We start from the raw sequence: 24,290 nt of genomic DNA, 5'->3' as shown, positions 1-24,290 counted from the left end.
TGGCCCCTGCCTCTTTATTGCACTTTGCACGAATCTTTAATGAATTGGTCCATCGGCACATGCTAAATGTCCAAAATATGCTCAATGATTCTATATACAAAAAGAATTAACTAGTTGCGTGTTTAATCTGAAACTTTCAATGATGTAGTTTTATTCGATAGAGCAATCTCAACTAGATTATGTCAAGCTACTACCTACTTTCATAAATTTCTATTTAGTGTAAAGTTTATTATTATTACTAACGTTTAATTATTGTTAATATATATAATTTTATCAAATTTTTAATTAAATTTACACAAATTAAAAAGTTTATGATTGAACTTCTATGCTAATTAAAAATTTATAATTAGATCATTATTATTTTTTACTTTTTTAAAAAATATAATAATCTTGAAATATTTACTTTTAGAATATTTCTTAATTCATCTTATATCAAACACTTAAACGAATATTTTAAAGAAATTGTATTTTTTGTAAAAAAAAATAGTTAGAAGAATCTAAATGAATTTTCTTTTCTAATATAAAAAAAATAATTTTTGGATTTTCAAACTAGAAAAACCTAATTAAAAATAGGATTTAACTAATTTATGTCCTAAAGAAGAATTTTAAATATATAATAGGGTAAAATACTAAATTGGTCCCTTATATTTGGGTGTAATTCTATTTTGGTCCTTAAGGTTTAAAATGTCTTATTCGAATCCAAAAAAGTTTCATTTAACTTCAATATAATCTCACCGTGAGGTCAAAACTAAATAATTAACAGAATGTCCTACATGACGGCAGTATAAGAACAAAGTCAATAATTTGGAGAACAAATATAAGCTTCAGAAACACAAAATCAATCATGAATGCATTAATATATTTATTTATCATTCTCCTTAGTTCTATAGAAAATATTTCATTTAAATTGTAAGAAGAATTTTAAATAAATATATTGATGCATCCCGGTTGATTTTGTGTATCTGGAGCTTGTACTTGTTCTCTAGATTATCGACCTTGTTTTTGTACTGCTGTCATGTAAGATATTTCGTTAACGGAAATATTTGGTAATCAAAGAAAATCAGTCAAAAATAGCCATAACTTGCCTTATTTAGCATTCATTAATTGTCGCGACAATTAATGAATGCTAAATAAGGCAAGTTCTGGCTTTTTTTTTATTTCCCTAACATTACCCTTTCGTTAATTATTTAACTTTGACCTCATGGTAGGACTACATTGAAGTTAAATGAAACTTTTTTTAAATTTAAATAAGACATTTTAAATCTTAAAAACTAAAATAGAATTACGTGCAAATATAGAACCAATTTAATATTTTAGCCTATATAATAACAGAAACTTTTTAATTCTTTTGATGTATTCAATGTATTGAATACGTTAAAAAATTAATATTTATAATAACTTTTATAGAATATTTCTTTATATGGTATGTTTATCAAAATAAATAACTTAACTAATTTATAATTATATTTAATTAATTTTATTTATTTTTAATTTATAATATTTGATATTAATTGATTCTCATCCCAAATTAAAATTCTGAATGATACGTTGGAAAAATAGGAGCAGGAATCATGGAACTTTCAACAATCCCAATTATTAGTATATAAAAAAATTTATAAAATATATAAAAGAACATCCATTTAGAATGAAAAAGAAACATTCTGATACTTAGCAGAAAAAACATCCATGTATATTAACTTATTTATTTATGATTTAAAATATTGGTTATTAAATGTTTCACCACATTCAAATTAGGAGGAGATACGTTCACTATCATTCCAACGTGAACACCCCAAATTAAAATTCTAAATGATACGTTGGAGAAATAGAGGCGGAGATCACGGAACTTTCAACAATCCCGATTCTTAGTATATGAAAAAATTTATAAAATATATAAAAGAACATTCATTTAGTATGAAAAAGAAACATTTTGTAGAAAAAATATCCTAATGCCTAGCATAAGCACCATCCACGTAGATATTTTAAATTCATCCAAAGGCATTTAGCTGGTTTTTGGCTGATATCCTCTTAGTTCCTAGCACTGTTGAAATCCTAAATATGATAAAACTATAATTTCGTAAAGAATAAATGAATAATTAAGTCTATTATTAATACATAAAAACTGAACTCTTGTAATAAGAGCACCTATAATGGTGAGTTTCTCTTTTACTTTTTTCTGACACATAGGAACTCTAACCATTGGAGGAGAGAAGGAATGAGTTTCCGCACGGGTCTCAAGGTGAGGGAGTCCCTCTAAACAGGAACTCAAGTTAACCAATAATAACTTGCCATTTGGCAAGTTATTTTTAAAAAATAATAATATAAAATCTGAAATAATTAAATAATTATATTAAATAATGAAATAATAATTAAATTAGTAATAATTATAATAAAAAATTATATTAAATAATTAGACTAAAGTTAGTTCCTCCTAATGGAGAAGAGAGAGATGCTTTGAGTTCCTATTTACCGTTTATAAGGCAAAAGCTGATGTGGAGTTACTTTTTATGACATGTAGATCATAAATAAGGACTGAGATGAGTTCCCTACTGGAGATGGTCTAATTTCACTCATCCAGCATTGTACTGTGTTAGTAAAGCTTTCTCTAACGTCAGAGCCATACGCAAGTAAGCAAGATGGAGATTTCATATTGAACCAATGATCCTCTTTAATCTTTATTGGGAATGAAATGCCTTTATAATTTTGGAAGCAAAAGGGGATCACGTTCAAGCCATTTAATTATGTTCATTATTAAGCGAGGTCTTTTTATGGCAAGTGGCTTTTCTTATTCACATTTCACACGACTGAATATTGATCCCTGATTTGTGTATTATCATTATGTTGAATCTATTTTATCACTTAAACAATTCAAGACTTAGCAGGCTCGAAAGGAAATTGGACAAATTTTGAGAAGGAGATTCGGTGCCCAACATTGTAGGAGCATTTTCTCGAAAATTTAAAAGGTTAGGTAAAAATAGATTAACGATTTTGATATTTTGTGCCACAGATATATACTTGTTAACAATGGTTTTAACTTTTAATGTCCACCAAAGTGCACATGCAGAATTTCCAATATTATGATATGAATGCATTATGGTAGTAAAGCATCATGTGGTGATTATGTAAAATACAACATGATTTATGGGTGGGTCTGTGCTGCTTTAACTCTATGGTGTATATCTTTAAATTGACAAAACAAGGCTATGCAACATACTTAGTGTAGGATCTATAGCTAAAAGACTGAAATGGAATATGGCAGCATGGTCCTTCCCTAAGAGCATCTCCAATGCATCAATTTTTCAAGTTTTCATTTCCTCTTTTTCTGACACAATAGAGTTTCAACTGTTGGAGAGAAAGAGAATAGCGTTTCTGACCTTTCGGATCTAGCGCTCTAATACCATGTCATAATACCATTCATTCCAAAAGCTTCAGCTGATGGAAAAAGATAACATTAATAATTATATCTCTAATACTTCCTAAACCTCCATTGTACACATTGTATAAATATTTCATTGGCTCCTCATACTTTCCCTAAATTAAAATATACAATACAAGGGGGCGTATTATACTGTTCCCACAATTTTAAAAAACACCATAAAATCCAATAATTAAGTATTACACCAAGATTTTTTCAATATACATAAAAATTAACTGTGATTTGCAAATGATGCAACCTTTTTCTGTCCGTGAGGATCCCACCAAAGCGCCTTCTAATTACTTTAATTAATTAATTAAGTGGGACTACAACAGGGACTAAAGTTAGTTCCTTCTAATGGAGAAGAGAGAAATACTTTGAGTTCCTATTTACTATTTATGACGTAAAAGCTGATGTAGAGTTATTTTTTATGACAGGTAGAGCATAAACAAAAACTAAAATGAGTTCCCTATTGAAAATGGTCTAACCTTTCCTATTAAAAGTTTATCCTTTGTTTTTGGCTATTTGCTTTATTAGATTTTTCACTAGACAAGCAATCATCTTTAATTGCTTAGTCAACATACACCTATGTTATTTTTGTAATCACCAATTATCTGCCACATCTATATTGACCTTGATCACCTTTGTCCTGCATGATATATATATAGTACACCTCAGTAGATGAAAGTTAGGGGAATTGAAAAAAATAATAATAATAATCCATGTACGATAAACTGAACCGTATTACGGTCTGGTTTGTGATTGAATCGGCTGATCGATCGGTCCGATCCAATTTTTAGAACGGTCCAATCCTTCTTGGTTGTCCAACCCCTCTCCAATAGTTTAACCCGCTTGCTCTTAGTAGTCAGTTAGACTTCTGCCGCCATTCGTCATTCTGCTCAACGGTCTTCGACTCTGTTGTGCTTCTGTCTTTCTTCTCAGACGGCTCAGAACGAAGACAATGGCTCGTTTTTATTTTTAATTATTCTTATGTTCTTTGTCCTTTGTTCAAAGCATTGATTTTTTTAATTCTGCTATTTTACTTAGATTGAAATTTGAATAGTTAAATAATTAGTTTTTCTTTAAATTGAATCATTGAATAATTAGTTTATTTTAATCTTTCGTTTTCATTCTCTGTATTATTTTTTGTTTCCTTGTTTTGGATTGAATCATTGAATGATTAATTAGTTTTAATTAGTTCATTGATTAATCTTTTGTTATTGTGCTAAAATTTTGTTAAAATTGTGATTACCTAAAAATCTTATTATTAATCTTAGATTCTTTATTTGAATTATGTTGAGTACATATCTAATACCTTCTATTTAAATCAATATAAATATAAATATTAAATATAAATAGTCTTCAAAGTAAATAAACATAATCCAATTATCTAAAATACTCAAGTCATAGTTATAAATAGTCCCATAGACAAAATAAATATATAATCCAAAGTTCAAAAACATAATTATGAATAGTCTTCAAAGTAAATTAAACTTAATTCAATACACTTAATTTTTATCTTCATCTTCATATAAGTCAATAACATCATTGGAACCAACTCCTGAAGAATAGCCTTCTCCTTTTGCAATATCTTCTTGATCTTTATCTTCCTCTAGAAAAAAGTAAATAAATATATTAGCAAAATAGTACATAATAATGTTCAAAATCACTCAAGTATGTATGTCATAAATATAATATACCAAAATCATCATATCCACATATCCAATTTCTGGTGCAAATCACCGCTTCAACATTATCTGACAACAAACGACTTCTATACTTATTCAAATCATGAGAACCCATGCTAAATGTAGATTCTGAAGCCACGGTAGTAATAGGAATGCTCAACAAATCTCGTGCCATTAGTGATAGTGTTGGAAAACGATGATGGTTGTCTTTCCACCATTGCAAAACATCAATGATTGCATCATTGCAAAATAATGTTGCCTCACTCAAATAAATATCCAGTTGGTTCTTTCCACTTTTCACTTCAGCTTCTTGATTACGGGACATCAAATCCTTGCATTACAAACAATATAAACATATCAAAAAGTATGAAAAATAAAAAATACATATAATCAAGTAGATAAAAATACTTACACCAACAATTTTAATAAGCTGAGTTTCAATTGCAAAAGATGTTGCTTGAGAAAAATTACTTGAAAGTTGGGAAAAACTCTCTACAGTTGTAGAGGAATTTTGGTCATAAACCTCAAAAAGCTTGTATAACTTACTCTTCACATGCTCCACTTTGTCTTTAGCACTAATAGGATCAATCTCATTATAGCAATGAACCAAAGTGTTGAGTTTAAATCTAGGATCAAGAACTGCCCCAAATGCAAGAACAACACTGTATTCTTTCCAATATTTCTTGAAATTAATCATCATTTTTTCTCCCATGTTCCTTATAAGCACTTCATCATTCTTCAAACTATTCATTAAAATAAGCTGGATTTACCAAACTTGTAAAAAATACAAGTTGGATATTGGGTAAGAAGTTCCAGACATCAACTTGGTAGTTTCGTAAAATGGTAACAAGAAATCACATATCTTTTCAGTTCTTCTCCACTCATCTGATGAAGGACAATACCCCCTAAACCCAGCTTCTTTTACTTTATACATCTCAAAAGCTTTCTTATAAGGAATAGCACTTGCAAGCATTGCATAAAGTGAATTCCACCTAATAGGAACATCTAAACATAATGCAGTCGTATACTCAAGTCCCTCAATATCTTCAAAACATTCTTTAAACTTAACCATTCGACTTTCAGATTTTCTCAGAAACTTAATACCCTCTCTAATCTTATACACTGCATCACCACATATTTTCATTCCATCTTAGACAATAAGATTTAAAATATGAGCAGAGCAACGAACATGAAAGAATTCACCACCACACAACAATGAACCATGCACATCCAAAGTACTTTTCAAATGTTCAACACAAGTATCATTAGAAGAAGCATTATCCAAAGTAATGGAAAAAATCTTTTTATCAACTTTCCACTCAGTCAAAAGCGTAAAGATTTTAGAAGACAATTCAAATCCTGTGTGAGGAGGAGGCATATGACAAAAATTGAGAATTTTACTCTGTAATTTCCAGTTCTCATCAACAAATGTGCAGTCAAACATATAAACCCCTCATTGGTACTGGAAGTCCAAAGATCAAATGTTAAGCAAATTCTATTTGGAATGGAAACTAAAATTTTTTTAAGTTCCGCAGCTTCTCTCTTGTGGACTTTCACTATGTCAGCCTTAACCGTATTCCTAGAAGGAAGTTTCAAAGGTGGACTAATATATTTCACCCAATTTCTAAATCTCCTATCATCAACCATATTAAAAGGCTTATCCCCAGCAACTACATACCCAGCAAACATATCTCTAGCCACTCCTGAATCAATCTTAAGTGAACCCATTTTAAGTTGCAATTCTGCTATAGTCTGACCAATATCTTCATGCTTAATTTGAGTACAACTATCAAGATGCCGTTTTATAGTAGAAGTGCCATATCGCTTATCTCCAGCTTTAAACACTTTCTTGCATCCTTTACACTCAGCACATTCTACTCCATCCTTATCTAGACCGAGCTTTTTGAAAAAATTCCAAACATCAGAGGTTGCTGGTCTCAGCCTTTTCGAACTAGGTTCATCAACCTTGACCGGAGCAGCCTCAGAACCAACTCCAGTAGTAACAAGGTTACTCACAGTTTCAGAATTCATATTTCCTAAAATAAAAGTAAATGTAAATTTTTTATATGAACTAGGTTTTTCAACCATTAGCAAACCATACAAAAAATAGCAAACAATTTCTGAATTCGCATCAGATTCAAGTATTCAGCCAAAGATCAACCATTATCAACCATAATCAAAACTCAACCATTATGAAACAACACAAAAAACAAGAAACAATTTCTGAATCCGCATCAGATTCAAGTATTTAACCAAATATCAACCATTATCAACTATATTCAAAACTCAACCATTATCAAACAACACAAAAAATAAGAAACAATTTCTGAATCTGCATCAGATTTAACCAAATAGGCAAATATCAACCATTATCAACCATCATCAAAATTCAACCATAATCAGATTTAACCAAATATCAACCATAATCAAAACTCAACCAAATATCAACCCTAATTTACCTATATCAAACAGCACAAAACACAACAAACAAACCTAAATTGATGAATCTCAAACCCTAAGCCAGAAAATTTACCAGAGGAGACGAGGACCAGGACAGAGCCACAGAGGAGGCGAGGAGCAGCCGTGACGGAGAGCGAGACCAGCAGAGTCAGAGGACAAGACCCAGGAGCCCAGGATCGAGACCAGCAGGCAGCAGCGACGACGGCCAGACGGAGCAGCAGCGGTGGCTATAACCCAGTAGGCCACGACGACCGAAAATCGACGGTGAGAAAACTGACTCCGACTCAGCGACCGTCAGGGGTGAGGACGGAACTCTGAAGTTCGAGCTGACGTCGATGGACGATGGAAGTGAGAGACTGAGAGTGACGGTGAGGAGCTGAGGATGACCGAGTGAGAGACTGAGAGTGACAGTGAGGAACTGAGGAACTGACGGTGAGGAACGCAGGAACTGAGGAACTGAGGAACCAAGTGAGAGGGTGAGAGCCGTCGAGGAGACTGGAGATGACTGAGTATTGACGAGGAACTGAGGAGTGAGGAAGCTGCAAATCTGGAATTAGGGATTAGGTCTTGGCTCTTAGGGATTCATTAGGCCATTAGGGTTTCGGCCGTTTCGCTGGGGATATGGGGAATGGGGATTGGGTCGGGTCGGGTCGGGGTGCCCGCCACAGCCCACGGTTTAAACGGTTTGGGTTAGGCGGGCTTTTGTCTTTCGGCGGTCCCAAATTTCCAGCCCAACCCGCCTTTTTTGGCGGCTTACGCGGGCCGGCCCGGCGGATTAAGGCCCGTTTACCACCCCTAGGGAGAACCTATTATGCCACTATATTTACAAGAGGTTGATGATGCAACATGAAGAAGATCAACTAAAATAAGAAAGTCTACAATTTCTAGTGACTATGTAGTGTATCTTGCTGAGTCTGACTACGATATTTGTGGTGAAAAGAACCCAACGACGTTTTTACAAGTAATGAAAAGTCGTAATTTCAATTTATGGCTAGCTTCTATGAAGGATGAAATGAAATCTATGGCGGATCGGATAACCAAGTTTTGGATCTTGTAGAATTGTCTGATGGGGAAAAGATCATTGGCTGTAAATGGGTCTTTAAGACCAAGAAGGATTCATCAGGCAATATTAAGCACTACAAGTCTTTACTTGTTACCAAAGGATCTGCTCAAAGGGAAGGAGTTGATTACAAGAAAACATTTTCTCCTGTTTCAAAGAAAGACTCTTTCCGCATTATTATGACGTTGGTAGCACACTTTGACATGAAATTGCATCAAGTGGATGTGAAAACGATATTCCTTAATAGAGATTTAGAAGAAAATGTTTATATGAGACAACCCGAAAGATTTATCCCAAGTGCTGGTAAGGAGTTAGTTTGCAAGTTTAAGAGAGCAATGTATGGTCTTAAGCAGGCTTCTCAACAGTGATATTTGAAGTTTTACAATGTGATTTCTTCATATATTTTCTATCAATGTATATACTACAAGGTTGGTGGGAGCAATCATATTCTCATCTTATATGTAGATGACATTTTGTTTGCAACAAATAATTTAGAGTTGTTACATGAAATGAAATAATTTTTTTTAGACATTTTGATATGAAAGATATGAGTGATGCATCTTATGTCATTAGCATAAAGATTCATAGAGATAAACATAAAAGAATTTTAGGTTTATCTCAAGAAGTCTATATTAATAAAGTTCTTGAAAGATTTAAAATGTAAAATTGTTCACCAAGTGTAGCACCTATTGTGATAGGTGACAAGTTCTGCTTAGATTAATGTCCCAAAAATGAATTTGAAAATGAACATATGCAAAATATTTCTTATGCTTCAGCTGTTGGAAGCCTAATGTATACTCAGGTCTGTATAAGACCTGACATTGCTTTTGTTGTTGGCATGTTAGGAAGATATTAAAGTAATCCAGGAATTATCCATTGGAGAGTTGCAAAGAAGGTCTTAAGGTATTTTCAAGGGACCAAGGACTTCATTCTTATATATAAAAGAACCGACAATTTGAAAATTGTTGGATACTCAGATTCAAGCTTGGAGGGATGTGTTGATTCTAGAAAGTTAACTTCAAGATACATATTTATGCTTGTTAATCAAGCAATATCTTAGAAGAGTGCAAAACAATCACTTGTAGCCACTTCTACCATGGAAGCTGAATTTATTACTTGTTTTGAGGCTACATCACAAGGTGTTTGGTTGAAAAATTTTATCTCTGGGCTTAAGATCATCGATTGAATCTCTAGGTCATTGAGAATATATTGTGACAATTCTGCTGTTGTATTTATGGCTAAGAATAATAGAAGTAGTAGTCGAAGTAAGCATATTAACATTAAGTACTTAGCCATTAAAGACTGAGTTAGGTCTAATTAGGTACAGATAGAGCATATTAGTACTAAAAAGATGATAGCTGATCCTTTGACAAAAGACATGCCACTAGAATTATTTAAGGATCATGTTACTAGTATGGGTTTATGTTCTGTAATGTCACTTATATGACTTATGTTGTATATAATGTATTATATGACATATTTGGACATGAAATTCTTATCATTATTTGTTTCTAATTTAGTTAGTATATATGCGCATACATGATTGAGAATGACATAAAATTTAGTGAAGGATCTAGAATAAGCATTGAGCTTATTCATACAGAAATACCACATAAAAAATTTATTCAATTAGGAGATGTTATATTGTAATACATGTAAGGTAATACTTGATTAATAAAGACCTACCACTATAATTCGTGTAATTTATTTTAATTGTTTAAACATAGTTTGTAATCACAGGCTAGATGTAACAAATATTGGACCAGGGAGAATGTTAGAATTTTATTCTATTTGTGGTCTAATTTGTTAATATACAAATTAGTCTATGTGGTATTATAATTGTTAAGAAATTATACTAGTTAATTGTATTAGGAGTTGGTTTCTTTTTTGATGGAAAGAACACGAGTGTTTATTCTTATCATTGCAACAACAAACAAACACATTCTGATTCCATTTGACTTGTTGATTCAAAAATTGAAAGTTCCAACTTTCAAATTAAATCAAAGATTTTATGACTATAACTGGAGGTACGTAAATTACTGATTTTATAAAATATCTAACATAATCAATTCAACCGTAATTTAACTAAAACTATTTTTATAATAAATAATAAATAAATTATAAATAAACATACTAAAATATAATTATTGTCTAATANAGTAAGATATTACATTATGGGTTATAGAACATCTAGACTCTAGCCTCCAAAATTGGATTAATTCAGAGAAAGCAAGAACAAAAGCACACCAGCTATAGTGACATATTTATAAAATTTTCAATATTCACAAAAGCACATCGGCATATCTTCACATCTTCAAAGAAATTGTAGTTCACAAGCACTCATCCTTATCTCATTAAGCGAAAAACATAGATCATTCAAATAGAAGCTCGTTAAATTAAAAGGCTAATTAATTTAATTGAGTTAATTTAATTCATATATATTTTTTATTAAATTAAAAATTATCATGATCAATATATGTTTTTTCCTATCAAAAGGTTGATAATAATTTTAATAATGATTAAAGTTTTAATAAAATTCACCCTCTAAGCTGGGACACCGTGTGTAAACCAAAAGATCAAGGCAGATTAGACATTCGCAAAGCTCAAAAAACAAATAATATTTTTCTCATGAAACTCGCTTGGGGACTCATGACGAAATCTGATAGCTTGTGGGTTAAGGTTTTCAAAGCCAAGTACGGCTGTGGTGAGAACTTAATTTCCAAAGTCCATAAAAAAGCCAACTACTCAAACGCTTGGAAAGGAATCGTGAAAGTCTGGAACCAATTTCAAAAGAATTTGATCTGAAGAATTGGGAATGGACAATCTATTACAGTTTGAACTGATCATTGGGTTCCAGGAATTACCAGCCTAAAAGATGTGTCTTTATGCCCTATTGCTGCAGATAGAATAGCCGAAAAGCTCTCAAGTTTTACTAATGGGGATGGGGAGTGGAATTGGGAGACGATAAATAGCTATTTCTCTGAAGATATTTCTGAGATTATTCGCACGCTAAAAGCTCCTCACTACTCTCTTGGTGCGGACTGTATTAGCTGGTTACCATATACTAATGGAGAATTTTCTATCAAATCAGCATATTCTACTTATTACAGTGGAGATGGAGAATCAGACACAAATTTTAAATTGTGTTAGAAAATTAAAGTTCCTCAAAGATTAAGAGCTTTCAGTTGGCTAATCTACAATAATGCTCTTCTTACAAATGCTAAGAGAAGAACAAGAGGTCTTACCATGGTTGGAAGTTGCTCCAAATGTCTGGATCATGAAGAAATTCTGTTCCATGTGCTGTGCGACTGTCCCTATTCCCGTAGTGTCTGGACTAGCAGGTCAACCAGTGCTCTTCCCCGAGGTTTCTTTAATCAACCTTTGCAAGATTGGCTAAAGATAAATCTCTTTAAGATCACTCAAAAAATTAGTGGGACTCCTTGGTCCACTCTCTTTGTTACTGTCTGCAACAATATTTGGAAAGCTCAGAATGATTTAGTTTTCAATTCGGAAATTTCTACCAGTCTTCATGTGCATAATCTTTCTAGTTATTTGGCAGAGCAATATGACAATATGATAAACCTCACCGAGAGCAGAAAAAAAATTCTCAACCCTACTAAAGCTTACCTTGTCAGTTGGGAACCTCCAGTGAATGGGTGCATAAAACTAAATGTTGACGGCTCAGTCATCCAACCCGCTGGTTCTGGAACTTATGGCGGCCTCTTTGGTAATGGAGATGGTAACCTCGTGGCGGGCTTCATGATGAAAATTGGAAGAATCACCATAACATTTGCAAAATTTGGGCCATCTACATCAGAATGAATCTAGCAGTGGAGCTGGGAATCAACAAATTACAGATAGAGACTGATTCTTCCTGTGCGTTGAAATAAATTGACAGGTCATCTAGTAGCCACCATCATACGCTTTCTCTGATTAGGGCCATTGAGGATCTCCGCAGTAAAATGACTTATGTGTCGTTTAAGCACGTATTTCGCGAAGCTAATTTCTGTGCTGATGCACTGGCAAAGCAAGCTCAGACAATCTCGACCGGCCTTCTCTGTTTTGCAGCTCCACCCCCTTTCCTGATGCCTCTCCTTGCTGATGACAAAGGTAGAAGGAAGAGTGTGAGAGTGTTGCCAGCGTAGTTGGCTTTTGTTTTGGGCCTTTGGCCCTCCTTTTTAATAAAAGAAAAAATATTTACAGTTAACTAATTTTTAAATTCACAACTTAAAAAATTAACTAAAGGCATCAAACTATAGTTTTAAAAATCGAATCGATTATCAAACCACTTTAATTATTAATTTATTTGTCTAATCTGTTAGAATTTTATTCTATTTGTAATCCAATTTGTTAATATAAAAATTAGTCTAGGTAATATTATAATTGTTAAAAAATTATACTAGTTAATTGTATTGGCAGTTGATTTATTCTTTGATGAAAAAAACGCAACTGTTCAAAATTTATATAATTTGGGTTTCTAATTCTGATCATTATAACAATAAACAAATATATTCTAATTCCATCTGGTTTGGTGATTCAAGAATTGAAAATTCTAAATTAAATTAAAGATTTTATGATTATGACTGGAAGTACGTAAATTGTTGATTTTATGAAATATCTAATATGTGGTATCAGAGTAAGATTACCTCTATCTTATCATTTCAAAATTGAATCATTGTGCGTTATTTTGATTAATTATTTTCAAAAGAAAAATACATAGTATAAATTTTAGAATAAGTAAGAAAAATCATTAAAATTAAAATTGACGCACCATGAGAAGAGGAAATAATAGATATTATTCTCTAAAAGAATCTTTTAAATTTGTGCCGTAGTTATTCTTCATAATGCCATAACTTTCTATGATTTCCATAAGTTTCCTCATTTTTGAATTAAAAAAATAATAAAATGGGAAACACTGTTTAATAAGAACCAAAAAGTGAAGAAGAACTGCTATAGCGTGTGTTACTTTAAGTTGTAATGGTTTTTCCCTACTATGTTTATATATGATTTTGTTAGTTCTTTGCCTCATTTCTTTTAATTTTTACGTTGGGCTGCATTTGAATTGCTATAAAATTGAAAATTTTGTTTTGGATGAGACTTGAACTTTGATCTTTCAAGTGTTATTAAAATGATTATTTACTGGATTATTTTCAATTTTGTTATTTCTTATGTCACTAAATTTATTTATTTGATGATGATGATTATATTTGCATGTAATAATAATTCTTTCGCTGCATATCATATTATGATTAATATATGATTTATTGATAAGTAATCATAGCATCTTTGATAATAATTATATTTAAAAAATCACACAAATATTAATATGATATATTTATAATTGTTGTGAATTATATAATAAACTTATTCACAGGAATTTATTATATTATTTACATATAATTAGGTTGAAATAGAAAATATTTTTTACTTCTTAATTAACCCACAGATATTAAAATGTAGTATTTTATTTTCTAGTTTTAACACGTGTATGTTAAAGTCTTCGTTTACAGGTAGATTTTAATGACACTATAATTCATAATTATTTTGATATGATTTGCATTGGCATGTATTATCATATGTTATGGATTTTGATGTGTCTATTTAAAGTTGAATAATGTTAGCATGATTTATTATTTGCAGCAGTAATGATATCTGAAACCGTATCTGAAGTTCGTTTGTTAAGTGGTGACAATTATAAAGAATAGAAAGATAAGGTTCTCTTTCACTTAGGGTGTGCAAACCTTGACTATGCTCTTCGTAGGGAAGAGCCTCCGACACCTACTGATGCTAGTTCTCAAGCCGAGGTAGCATTATACGAACGGTGGGAGAAATCCAACCGTTTAAGTATGATGTTCATTAAGTCTCGTATTTCAGCTAATATCTGCCTCCAGCACCTACTGATGCTAGTACTCAAGTTGAAGTAGCATTATATGAATGGTTGAAGAAATCTAACCGTTTAAGTATGATGTTTATTAAGTCTGGTATCTCAACTAGTATCCGGGGTTCAATTCCTAATTACGGAAATGTCAAGGATTACATGAAGGCTATTGATGAACAATTTGAGTCTTCTAGTAAGGCACTTGCAAGCATCCTAATGGCACAATTGTCATTCGTGAGACTTACCTGTGTAAGGGGTGTGCGTGAGCACATCATGAGGTTGAGAGACATAGCAGTACAACTGAAAATTTTAGAGGTTAAGATCTCTGACTCATTTCTGGTGCATCTTATTCTAAATTTTCTTCCTGCCTAGTACAGACCATTTAAGATCTCTTATAACACACATAAGAAAAAATTGTCCATTAACGAATTACTGGTGATGTGTGTGCAAGAGGAAGGAAGGCTAATTCAAGAACTTGGTGAAGACAAATGAGGGTGGTAAACAGCAAACTTATAAGAAGAAAGGAAAAGGTATTGCATCCCATCCTATAAAGAAAGAAAGTACACGGTGTTTCTTTTGCAAAAAGAAAGGACATATGAAGAAAGAGTGCCCAAAGTTTAAAGCTTGGCTTGAAAAGAAATGTACTAACCTTTGTGATCTTATTCTTTCAGTGTGTTTTGAATCTAATTTTGTTGAAATATGTCATGACACTTGGTGGATTGATTCTGGTGTTGAAATTCATATTTCAAATACCATGTAGGGTTTCATAAGGAAAAGGAAACCGATAGAAAGTGAATGAGCATCTATATGGGCAATCGGATGCGTTCACGTGTGGAAGCCGTTGTAATATTTATGCTTGTATTAAGTACTTGTTGTATTTTAGATTTAGAAAGAACCTTTTATATTCCAGATTTTTCTAAAAATTTGATTTCTTTATCTAAGTTTGTAAAACAAGGATTATGTATAAATTTTATGACGATACTGTTGATTTTATTAAAAATTTTAATATTATTGGACGTGATACTTTAATTGGTGATTTATTTAAAGTCTATTTAGCTAATAATATTCCATTAGGTTTAATGGTTATATGTATGGTAATGGTATGAATAAAAAATTCTCCATGTTGTGCCAGCAAAGATTGGGACATATTTCCATTGGGAGAGTGAAGAAATTAGTAAGTGATAGGATTTTTGAACCTCTAGACTTTACTGATTTTGATACTTGTGTGAATAGAATTAAGGAAACCAAACCAAAAAATCTCAAAAAGGTGCTAAGAGGAGTTCTGACATATTAGAAATAATTCACACTGACATATATTGTCCTGATATGTCCTCAAGTGATCAGAAATACTTCATCTCTTTAATTGATGATTATTCATGATATCTGTATCTCTATATGCTTCATAATAAATACGAGACATTGGACGCTTTTAAAGTTTATAAAGTTGAAGTAGAGAAACAATGCGAAAAGCAAATTAAGATCGTGAGATCAGATAGAGGTGGAGAATTTTTGGGAGATATACTGGAAGTGGGCAAGCACTTGGTCCATTTGCAAAGTTTCTTCAAGAGCATAGTATTGTGGCACAACACACCATGCATGACACACCAAATCAAAATGGTGTAGTTAAAAGAAGAAATAGGACTTTGTTGGATATAGTGCGGAGTATGCTTAGCAATTCCAATATTCCTTTATCCTTGTAGAGTGAAGCTCTTAAGACAGCCGCATATATATTAAATAGAGTTCCAACTAAAGCAGTTGATAAGACGCCATTTGAATTATGGAAATGTTGGAAGCCTAGTTTGAATTATATACGCATTTGGAGTTGTCCTGTTGAAATTTAGGTTTATAATCCACAAGAAAGAAAGTTAGACCCTAAGACAATAACTGCCTATTTTATAGGTTATGCAAAAAAGTGTAAGAGTTATGTTTTTATTGTCCCTCCCATTCAAATAAAATAGTTAAATCTAGAAATACAAGGTTTTTAGAGCATGATGTGAAAAGTGGGAGGAATCGTTCTCTTAAGGTTGTTAAGAATGATAATATTTGTCAAACCTCTCTATGTACAAGAGTGATTGTTCAATACAATGCTCATACAAATAGGGTGAATGTAGAATAACTTATTAGTGATGTTCCACATCATGAAGATAGTGTTCAAATAGATCATATAGTGGAGGATCAAACCCTTCATAATAAAAATATTGTTCAAGAACACATTGTTCAAGAGCAACTTCAAGAAGAGGGAGAACTAGGATCGGAACCTTCATAGTTTGCATAACATAACTTGGAATAGAAGATAAAACGGATTGAACAAGCGTTGCTCAATTGTTTTTTTATAAGGTCTTCATGTTCCAACTAGAGAGTTTGGCTTGCATCTTGTCAATGATATGTTGAAAATGCTGTTTACTACACTTCTCGTGGATTAGCGGAACACCTAAGTATTTTCCCAAATTGCTAGTGAGGGGAATCCCTAGTTCTTGGCTAAGCTCTTCTCTAATATTGTGGTTCACATTTTTAGAAAAGAAAACGCACGACTTATTGAGGCTGACTTTTTGTCCTGAAGATTCACAGAAGATTTTTAGTGCCTCCTTGACAACACCAACTTAGTCCCAATTAGCTTGCGCAAAAAGGACTATGTCGTCTGCAGAGCAAAGATGAGAAAGATTAGGGCCATTCCTAGACAACTTTATAGGTTTCCATTTTTTATTTTCAATAAAAGAAAGGATAAGATGTGATAGTCTTTCAACACAAAGTACAAAGAGATAGAGTGAGAGGGGATCTCCCTGTCTTATTCCTCTGGATGGTGTGAAGGCCTCAGAAGGAGATCCATTCTAAAGAAGGCTCATGCTAGTAGGCGAAATACAGAGATTAATGAGTGTGACGATTTTCTCCGGTATTCCAATATCCCTAAGCGTGTCAATAATAAACAGCTAGTTTAATCTATCATACACTTTCTCCAAATCTATCTTTATGGCCATAAGTAATGTGCCTCCATTCCTGGTCCTTATAGTATGAACAACTTTCTGCGCAACTAAAATATTATCCACACTAACTCTGCCTGGGACAAAGCTAGCTTGGGTATTAGCAATCAAACTGTTCAAGTGAGGTTTCAATCTGTCAGCAATAATTTTAGTAACAATTTTATAACACACATTATAAAAACTAATAGGCCTAAAATGAGTAAAATTTTCAGGGGAATGGGTCTTAGGAATAATAGAGATAAGAGTCCGGTTGACGTGAGCTATATTCTCTGGCTCTCTAAAAATCAACTTTATCCACTCAGTAAGGGACTCAGCCACAATGTTCCAAGAATGTTGAAAAAACTTGGCAGGTAGCCCATCGCTTCCTGGAGCTTTCCAACTTTCCATACTAAAAACTGTCATCTTTATTTCCTCTATTGTGATTTCTCTTAGGAGTTGTTGCTTTCCTTCCTCTGAGATAGTAGGGAACCAACCTGCAATAGAAAACATAGGCAAATCAGGATTATATTGATCAGGTGAATATAAAGATTTGAAAAAAAAGGCTCCCATAGTATTAAGAGTATTCACATCTTCAATCCAACTTCCCTCATCATTCTTTAGAGTAAGAATTTTGTTTTTTCGTCTTCTTCCGTTAGCTTTCTGATGGAAGTACTTAGAGTTCTTATCGCCAAAATTTATCACATTACATCTAGACATTTATTGCCAATAGCTTTTCTCCTGAATAGTAATAATCTCATACTCCTTCCAAAGATCCTTCTATAGCTTTTCTAAGAAAGGATTCGTATTGAAGGAGAGGCTGCAATTAATACCATCCAACCTTTTGAAAAGCCTACGCTTCTTTTAAAAAATATGGCCAAAAGTGTGAATATTCCAATATTTGGCATTTCTCACAAAAACTGAAATATTATCTAAAAGGTTTCCTTGTTTGTCCCAACTCTGTTTCACCAGATTGTTGTAATCTTCATGAATTAACCAAGGTGCCAGCAAGCGGAAAGGTCTCTCCCCTCCTTGGACAGTGGCGATGTTGAAATCGAGGATAAGTGGTAAGTGGTCAGACTTGAGCTTTGAAAGGTGTCTAACCCCCTGCTGTCGAAAACAAACTACAAAAATCATAATTACAAATGAATCTGTCCAATCTTCTCTTGACCTTTCCTCTCTGCCAAGTGTATGGTGGGCCAGAGAAGTCTAAAGAATTTAAATTGCAATTTCTCATGCAACTAATGAATCTATTGGTATCTTGTGAGAGGTTAGAGTTTCCCCCGGTATCATCCAAAGTGGCAACCGAGTTAAAATCCCCTCCAAGACACCAAGGGCCATTAATTCCCATAGCTAACTCTTCTAACTTATTCTAAAGGCTGCTTCTATTTCTTACATGAGGGCTACCATAAATAGCAGTAAACCACCATGGTTCTCCTTGTTCATATCTAACTTTCAAGTGCACAAACTGTTTCTCAGTGACCTCAGGTTCGATATTCCAAAGAGACTTGTTCCAAAGGCACCAAATGCCTCCTGCAAAATCATCAGCGTCACTAATACACCAGGAATCGAACCCTAGCTTCTTGATAGTAGCTTCCGCTTTATGCCCTGGAATATGAGTTTCCAGTAGAAAAATTAAGTTAGCATGATATCTATAAACAAGGTCTTTAATGATAAAAGAGAACCCTTTAGAGGCAGTTCCTCTGCAATTCCAAGAAATAATATTCATGATAACAAAGGGATAATGATAAGAAAAATCCTCCTAAAGAAACCAAGAATTTAAGCCTCCATAGGCCTGTGGTCAGGAGAAACAAGCTCCTTCTTTCTCTCGAGAGTTAAAGCAACTCCTTCTTGGGATTGGACATCCATCATGCTTTCATCCAGGTATAATTCTACCGGGTCTGGTGGCTCCTGTAGTTCACCAGCACTCTACTGTCCATAGGCTCCTCCGCCCATGAATTTTGATATAAGGGCAGTGGTGTGGGGGTCAGAGAGGTCAGTGATGTTCAGATGGGACTCTTGTTTGCTTCTAGCAATTTCTTTGCTTAATCTGAAAAACTGTCTCCAGTAATCTTGATGTTTGCCTTCCTTCTCTTTTGAAAAATTTTTATGCTCATTTTGAAGTTCTAACTTATTTGGTTTCAAACCTGGTTCAGCCTTCTGTTTCTCCTTTGTTTGATGATTTTGATTTGGTTTATTTTGTATTTTCTTGCTTATGTCAGCGCCCTTCTCCTTAATGATGGTGATGGCTTGTTTCTGTTTCTGTGCAGATCTTGCATTATTTGGTTGATTATTCTGTTTGATATGGACCTGCGTGTAATTTCTTTTCTTTTCCATATTTGGTTGGCTAGTTTTTCCTCCGTTGTGGGCCTGCTGACCCTCTTTTCCTTGATATTCCTCTGGCAAAATCTGAAATCTGGATGCACTTCCACCTTCCTTTTTTTTCTTTTGGAGTATCCTCCATTTTCGGCTTATTCCTTCTTTGACTTCTCTTAACTAACATCCATGGACCAAACAAATTTTCTGCTTGATTTTCCTCTCCAGCAGCAACGGTCTCATTATTTAAAGCAGATTCTTCTCCTTTTTTGGAAATGTTCTTTGGGATTTCAATGTCTGGATTCTGATTCAGTGTGACTAATTGCTCTTTCCTATTTTGTAGATTCTTGCTATTAATGGTTTCCTGATTTTGCTCCTTTTCCTTTTCAGCATTTTCCGCTAATCCTCTATCTCCACTAACCGCCACCGCTGCCACCGTGGGGCTGTCACCTGGTGATTCCTGACATTGATCAAGCTTGCGACCGTATCTCCCGCACTTGAAACAGATTTGATGAAGGCCGTCGTATTCGATGTGGAATTCTTTTCCTAAAGCTGAGAAAGAGGGAACTAACTTGTTCCTTAGATCAATCTCAATGCAAATACGAGCAAATTTTTCTCTAGAGTGGATGGAGGTTAATTCGTTAACTTTAAGCATTGTACCCAAAGATTTTTCAATCTTTCAGAGGAAATATTTGTTGTACAACTCTGCTGGTAAATTAGGAATTCGTACCCACACAACAATTTTCTGCACTTGTGTCTCCATTGACATAAAGAGGGGTCTCCATCTTTGCACAAGGTAGTGGTCCGCTATCATCCATGGCCCTTCAAACAAGGCATGTCCATAGTCTTCTTGACTTCCGAAGCTCACGAGAAAGAAGTTTTTCACTAGATCCATGACCCAGATAGAGCCTTTCTTAGCCCACCTTCGCTGCACCCGTTGGTCTATAGCCTGGAGATTAACCAGTTTTCCAAAAGGCTTGACAATTAAAGAGAACTTCCATGGTCGACACCATTCTTCATATTCTTCTAGAGACACCTCAATATTAGGCTTTGGATTGAAGGGAGCCTGATTCTCTATATTCATATCCATGGAGTCGGATTCAGCGATATAGTCCTCTGCCACAAGTTCAACAATTTCATCAGGATTTAGGTTTTCAAATCCATCGTTGACTACCACATCACGATATGATTTGATTGGCTGTTGATCAATTTCTGGGACAATGGTGTCCCTAATATGCTGATCGGTTGTAGGAGTTTCATCTGATTCCATCTCTATTTCTGTAGACTTGTCTTCAATGCCTTCTATGGGGTCGTCATACTGATTAGCCCCGTCCATTTTTACTTTTTTTGTGCTCCTGGTTCCTGGTGATGAGGTCTTCTTCTTTCGGCGATCTCTTGTCGACTTCAAAAGGTTGGTTTTCGGTGCTCATAGGAAGGTTTCTGATTAAATACTTATTAAACTATTCCGACGAGCGATTTTTAATACATTGATCGTTGATATGTGTAGTTAACTGTAAATATAGCAATGTAGGATTGAATATTTGAATGAATGCTTAAAACTTCAAAGCATGAAAATTAAATTCATTTTAATTTGGTTACTTCGGTTGTTGAAATCCCAAGACACAACGTTTCCCCTAATCAATGAAGAAACCACCATGATGAAATAGGTGCATAACATTTATATGATTTAGCTGTATAGTACAGGACTAACCAACCAAACCCCCTGGTAATATTAATTAGAAAAACAACTCAAAATTTGCAGAATTATTTTTAATATGGAAGTAGAGATAGTGTTTTATTTGAATATTGATATTTGAAGTGTATTATATTATTGTGAAAATATTTAACACGCTCTCTATGTGTTTTAACACGTTTTCTGCGTATTGACTGGAATGTTGCCACGTATTCAACACGCCTCCACATGTTCAACACGCCCTTCACGTGTTGTAACATGCTTCTTACATATTGATTTTTCACCTACAAAATTTATTCATATGTAATTACACCCAATAATCCAATTTTTAATAAAAACACTAATATTTTTTCTATATAAAAAGAATTAATCCAAAATTTGAGACCACTTAGCCCAATTAACAGTTTTCTCGGTGGTCCAAACTAAAAATATCATATACAATACATAAAAAATAACCAAACTCGTTGTTTCCTTTTAATGATATAAGTACATTTTCTAACTTCTTTGGGTTTGACGAAATGAAATTACAATAAAATAGAGGCAAAGCTTTTACCATCCAATCGATGGTTGTTGGAATTAGCTTCATTCTACATGCTAACATAGCATCTGAGTTCTGTTTATGCAGGATATGTTATGCAATGTTATGTACGACAATCATTAGGGTTTGTTTGGAAGAATTTTTAAAAAAATATTTTTTCGAGTTATTTTCTTTAATTTTATAAAAAAGTAAAAATAATTTTATGTTTGGATATCTCGTATAAAAATATTTTTTTATTTTTTTATTAATTTAATGACATTCAAACAAATACAATATTATATAAGATAAAATACTGTTTTAATTTTTAAACATTTTCGCTAAGTTCTAATTTTGCTTTTAATGTTTAAAACGTTTTATTTTTATTCTATTTCGTGCTATTTTTATTTTCTGAAAAAATTAAATGAATCATTGTATCCATTTACGTTCAATTCACCATCAAATGAAGCTTTAACCTAATCTAATTAAATGCATAACCTTAATTAGTAACTGAAATTGCATCAGCCACCACAATGTGATGACAATATGACATTGGTTTCAATGTCGCATGCTACAACAATACTAGATATATATTTAAAGGAAAAGTATGGTTGATAATGAAAATATTAAATAATGTGAATAATGAATATATTGAATATTCAATTTATTAGGTGTATGGATGGTTATTTTAATATTAAAATTTATATAGGTAATTTGGGATATATTGTATTTTTACTTTATTGGATCAATTTTAAAGTTCATTGTTCACATTGTTCACAAAAGTTATTGTCTACCTTGCAAAGTTTAAAACACACTAGCTAGAAATGGGTCCACAGTGAGCAATTCATCAGTGCTCATGAGGTTGTCATTAATAGTAATAATGCATAATCAATGAAGGACTTTTGTAATCATTATCAGTATAGGTCTGCAATAAAAATACCTGCCGTGCCCATACTGGTAGAGCCAACAAGAAGCCACGTTCCCAAAATGCATAAGCACAAACTGTACACAATTTAATACTAAGATGTGTTCAGTGTAAGAACATGCTTCAAACTGAAAGAAATCTAGTATATATGCAAATTTGGATGAAGGGTTAAGAATAGAGCATAAATTGTTATTCATGAAAAATTACCTTTCTCATTTGTCAATTGTTAACTTGTCAATTGTCGGTTTATACTTTAGCACATCCAAGTGTACGGTACGGAGCTTCTTGAAACTTGGCGTCTCTATGATTATAATAAGAGGGAAAAAACAGGAAGAAAACTCGAATGATTGTTTGACCTTTTCATGTTGAAAAACTTGTCTAAATATTAACACACAATTAGTTATTAGACACGGTTTTGTTTTGTATGAATTTTATAGCCAGAAAAGTTAATGGTAGCAATTAGTGGTCACATCATTGTCTGTGATGCAATTACAAATTCTCAACTTTACTCTGCCATCCAACTAGGAAAAACAATGTATCTCAAATAATTGAAGCCCGCTTTTGGAACCACGGGCACAGGGTATGTAACCAAATTCAAAGATAGTGAAAACCAACCCTGCATGTGATAGAAAAAGTAGCATAACAAATTCTTTTAAATCTAATAATCTACTAATATATTACGTTGATATTCACACCACAAGTCAACAAAATTTAAGCCCCCAGCAGAGGATAAAAATACAATACAAAGGACTATAGAGAATAGTGTACAGACCCCACAATAAACGTAATCTAACGTGTAATGTAGTGCGGAGAAAATGGCATTGATACATGTTTGAGACGAACAGCTCATTATTTCATTCAACCAGATCCAATATTAGATTATAGATCTATGGTCCGTCTGTGTAAAGGAAACGAGTTCGGCAACCTAGGTCATGTGGCTATAATAAAAAAAAAATCTAAGGTAATTAATGAATGAGTTCTTTATCTGACAAAATTAACAGGTAACAATCTCACTGCAAATACATAATTACATTCAACTATCTTAATACTAAGATTCCTGAAAAATCAAGTGTCAACACATGGGATAGATTCTCAAACGGCAGTGAACAGTTCCTGTTTATATGGAAGATGAAATATGACCGACACCTTTCCAATACCAACTACAATTTAGAAATAAATAATAAAACAAATAATCGAGCCAACAGGAAGACAAAAATGTGTTATGGTTGGAAAGTGATTCCTTGATCCTTCATTGTATGGATGCTTGTAGTTGTAGCAGTTGTATGAGTGAAGCAACCTCAAAAATTTCCAGTTTTCAAGCCAAAATAGAATCTATTGTTAGCGTTTAGCACATGCTCCTAAGAAACAAAAGAACAGAAAAGTATTT

At 33.1% G+C, this 24,290-nt stretch overlaps 1 protein-coding gene across 1 annotated transcript; it reads right to left on the bottom strand.

Moving 5' to 3' along the window:
- Positions 4,906-11,282, bottom strand: LOC107620921 (zinc finger BED domain-containing protein RICESLEEPER 3-like). The gene is made up of 8 exons (XM_016323008.2): positions 11,278-11,282; positions 10,310-10,311; positions 6,567-7,139; positions 6,343-6,462; positions 6,029-6,225; positions 5,516-5,863; positions 5,116-5,434; positions 4,906-5,027 (listed from the first exon to the last, which is right to left on the bottom strand). The coding sequence occupies exons 3-8, from the start codon at positions 7,132-7,134 to the stop codon at positions 4,924-4,926; spliced, it is 1,656 nt and encodes a 551-aa protein (XP_016178494.2). The 5' UTR covers positions 7,135-7,139; positions 10,310-10,311; positions 11,278-11,282; the 3' UTR covers positions 4,906-4,923.

This window comes from Arachis ipaensis, chromosome B10, assembly GCF_000816755.2.
Source record: "Arachis ipaensis cultivar K30076 chromosome B10, Araip1.1, whole genome shotgun sequence".
Classification (NCBI taxonomy): Eukaryota; Viridiplantae; Streptophyta; class Magnoliopsida; order Fabales; family Fabaceae; genus Arachis; species Arachis ipaensis.
The sequence above is the reverse complement of the archived record's forward strand: the minus strand, read 5'-3'. Positions and strand labels throughout refer to the sequence as shown.

Excerpts from the sequence above, each read along its gene's own strand:
- LOC107620921 (XM_016323008.2), bottom strand. The coding sequence starts at position 7,134 with ATGAATTCTGAAACTGTGAGTAACCTTGTTACTACTGGAGTTGGTTCT. Across the intron at positions 5,864-6,028 it reads AAGCTTTTGAGATGTATAAA|CTTATTTTAATGAATAGTTT; the intron begins GTAAAAGAAGCT and ends TGGTAAATCCAG. Across the intron at positions 5,028-5,115 it reads ATGTGGATATGATGATTTTG|AGGAAGATAAAGATCAAGAA; the intron begins GTATATTATATT and ends ACTTTTTTCTAG.